The sequence below is a fragment of the Pundamilia nyererei genome, unplaced genomic scaffold (genome assembly GCF_000239375.1).
Source record: "Pundamilia nyererei isolate P.nyererei 1_Seehausen unplaced genomic scaffold, PunNye1.0 scaffold00106, whole genome shotgun sequence".
Classification (NCBI taxonomy): domain Eukaryota; kingdom Metazoa; phylum Chordata; class Actinopteri; order Cichliformes; family Cichlidae; genus Pundamilia; species Pundamilia nyererei.
In genome coordinates, this window is record NW_005187507.1 from 1,969,268 (window position 1) to 1,972,837 (window position 3,570).

The 3,570-nt window shown below is 41.2% G+C and overlaps 1 protein-coding gene across 1 annotated transcript in view; it reads right to left on the reverse strand.

Moving 5' to 3' along the window:
- pip4k2ca (phosphatidylinositol-5-phosphate 4-kinase, type II, gamma a) overlaps positions 1-3,340 on the reverse strand; it is a 14,386-nt gene extending 11,046 nt beyond the window's left edge. The window contains exons 1-3 of the mRNA XM_005741048.2: positions 2,856-3,340; positions 804-901; positions 451-547 (exon numbers count right to left, since the gene is read on the reverse strand). Of these exons, the coding sequence (XP_005741105.1) occupies positions 451-547; positions 804-901; positions 2,856-3,014 (354 nt within the window). The 5' untranslated portion in view covers positions 3,015-3,340. The remainder of the gene's footprint in view (positions 1-450; positions 548-803; positions 902-2,855) is intronic.
- Between the last annotated feature and the right edge of the window lie 230 nt (positions 3,341-3,570).

Consider the following 3,570-nt stretch of genomic DNA (forward strand, 5'->3'; position numbering starts at 1 on the left):
TAAGAGTTAAGGAGCAGGCCTTCTCCCTGATCATCAACGCTGAAAGGTGGGCTGCGAGTCAGTGACACCTGGAAACGTCACACAGGTTAGCACAGGCACTCATCTTTAGTAAAGTACTAAAGACAAGAAGTCATTTCAGTCATTTTTTATGAAAACAAGCTACGATCATCCCTTATGGTGCATTCGCCCCAAACATGCAGTACCACCAATGAAAGCTCCGCCTCTCAAATGGCTTCAGTACAGCCATCCTCCGTTTCTGATTGTCGGTGGTGCCAGGAGATTTACAACTAATACTTGCTGTCTTTGTGTAGCCCAAAGCAAATTCAGGTCAATTCTCTTCGCTGCGCAGACTGTTTGTACTCGAGCCAGGCAAAAACTTCATATTTGTTTTGAATGCGCCATTCAACAGTATCATCAGTGATCACCAGCCAACGACTCAACTTTACACACCTGATAGTCCAGATCCTCAATACCAAACCGTTCCCTTAGATTTCGAAAGACCTGAGGGCAGTATTCTTTGAACTTGAAATGTCCTGGGAGGTTTTCCCTGTGAGAGGAAGCAGTTAGGAAACTTAACTCATTCCAAGACAAACATGACTTATTTCTCACTAAATTTCAGCTCCAAAACATTTGTCCAGCTCTACAGTCCAACACAAACATCCAGTCTTATCACTGATTTATACCCCGATGGGTTTTTTGTAGTTTCTCAAAAGCTTCAAGGGGTCAGCAAGTTACATTTTCACTTGACTAGTTATAAATTTCAATCTGTTCCATGTGAAAATGTGCTCATTTCTGAGTCTTACTTGTTGAAGAGGTGGTTGTTGACTTTGATCTTAGTGTTGGCTTTGAAGTCATCGGGCAGCAGCATGACGGGAACAGGCACCTGGTTGAGATCATTAATCTGCAGAAAAAAAAGAGGCAATCATTAAACAGAATTCAGTGTCTGAAATAAACCCACAACTGACAAATATCATTTTGTTTTTACAAGCAATGAAAGACAACTGATCTTAATGTTACAATGGGCTTCACAGAAAGATTAAAAATGCATTAACCATTCAAAAGAAAATGATTAAAAATACTTGAAAATGACAAGAAACAAGCCAAATGAAGAGAAAACAAGTCAGGCAATAAGAAGAGATTTTTAGAAGAGATTTAGAAAACAAACATTTGTAACTCTCAAGCTGTAAGACAGCACTGTGGGGACTTGTCAGTTTTCTGATGTTGCACAACTAAAGCGGCTCATTAATCATTTTAAAAGAAGGCCATCAAATGTCTTTCATGTAAGAAGAGAAAAAGCACCAGATTGCTGATATCTTGGATTAAAGCAGCATCAAATGTTTAGTTTAAAATTACTTCATTACTTTTCAAAAATTTCTTTCAATCTGACACTTTTTAAAAATTATTATTTGTAGTTAAGAATGAGCTACTTTTATAAATGAAGTATAGAGTGGAGCAATCCTCTTGTTACTCAAAACCACAGGCAAACTCTGGGGCACAAAGTCTGCATGGATCTCAGCTAATTTGCTCTGTGACCTCAGCAAACACCTTCTTCATGACTTTATGGGCTCATTCACTAGTTTCAGGTCCTACTGAATAAAACATGGAGTGCGGTTTATAAATTAACGCGTCCACCAATAGCTCCAAGAAGAAAATGCTCAGCAGCCCATCACGTTCATTGAACAGTAGGACAAGAATAAAAAGAAGAATAAGACATTTGAGCTGTAACGTGTTTCCAATATTTTAGTTGAAATTTAAAGGCTGTTATTGTTAAGATGTGGTCATTATTTGACAGCGGTGTCAGAGTTTCTGCATGATTCAGCACGTTTAACCTTCAAGTGAAGTTTTTTAGAACGTAACAATGCTTTTTACCAGGAATCTGTTCATTTACACAGTTCTATTTTTTTTTTGTTTCTTTACAGGAACTGACCCATCAGTGTGGCAATACTGAAGGAAACCTGTGAGGTCATGTGCACCCCACCCACAAAGATGCACCTTTTGTATTTGTAAGCATTTTGAGATATGCACAAAAGATTTACAAACTGAGCCACATGCAGACTTTAAGTGAGGATCTTCACCCTATACAAGTCATCATAAAGCGATGCTGGGATAGCGTGGAAGGAGAGACAGTGATCTCAGAGAGAGATTACTTTATTTTAGTAGTCAGCTGCTCAAACTTCCAGTTTTCATCTCATCAGTTCCCTATCCTTTATTTCTAGCGCCCCACCCAAACACAACGGACTAGAACCACCCTGATCTCCCCTGTTTGACACATTTAAAGGGGGAATTCAAACAGATCTTGAAATATGAACATTTTAATTTTAGGCTGTCAAAACACAGATGGTTTCTGTGGTCTTCAAACTTGGCATGTGCCAAGTTTGAATGTTCTTGTATTAATGTATACTTGTCTTTTATGTTTGTTTATCCCATTCATTCATCTGTTATGTAGAAATTGTGACAGGTGTTGTGACCCCTTCAAATAATATATACACATCTGAAAGTTCATGAATATTAAACTACACCGGGAATTCTTTAGCCAGGATTTTATGTGAATGATTTTCACTCGTGAGAAACTTCAGCAGGACAGAATCACATTTACCTGCTTTGTAAATAAACTGTACGACTATAAAGACCTTTCAGCCCCGTGTGCCGCAAAACAAGTTCCCACCGTTTGTGCAGCTCTGTAAACATCCGTGTTCTTCTCCAGGTGAACGTGTACTGTCACTCAACCAGACGGATTTCGATCTAACACCCTCACCTGTCCGGGGATGTTACCTGTACTCTGGCTAGCTTTCATGCTAACACTGAGTTAGCACCAACATTAGCGTTTAGTGATACGTTAGCTAACACCGACTCACCGAGTGATTAACGCCCCACATGAAGACGCTCAGCACAGGGTCGCTAGCCCGGAACACCTTCACCTTCTGCTGCACGAAGTGTTTCTTCTTCGTCTTCGTTTTGGGCGCCAGGATCACCATAGGACTGGAGGTAGCCCCCGTGTTACCGAGGGCAGCCATAGCCGCAGACCGTCTCCCCCTTGTGCCCTGCTCCGACTGGCGCTGGTGCGGGCGGTGACGCCTCTTCCTGACGGCTGCCGTCACCCGGAGCTCTCAAGCTAAAGCGGCTAACCTTCCTCGCGCTGTTCTGTCCAGGCTCGCAACAACTAAAGGTCACCAGACCCGCTCAGCTGGTGTCAGACTGACGCTGTTTCCCCAGAGCACCGCTTAACGTTTAAACCGAGGAGATGAATCATTACTAACTTCACCCAAGCGTGACTTCACAGGTCCATGTAATCACTGACAGACAGTCCACCACCGCCCCCTCGAGCCCACCTGTGTTATTATAGACCACGTGGTCAGTGTACGATTAATTTCTCCGTCAGTTGGATACGGTTTCTTAAAAACTGGATCATATCAAATGCTAATTCATCTCTGTCATAGATCTGAAAATGAGAGTAAATATTATCTTAATACTGATATATAGTAATGTGCAAAAGTCTTGAAACAGCCTTCATTTCTTTATATTTTGCTTCTAGGCAGCCAAACTTTAGAATAAAGTTTTTTCAAGTGGTTT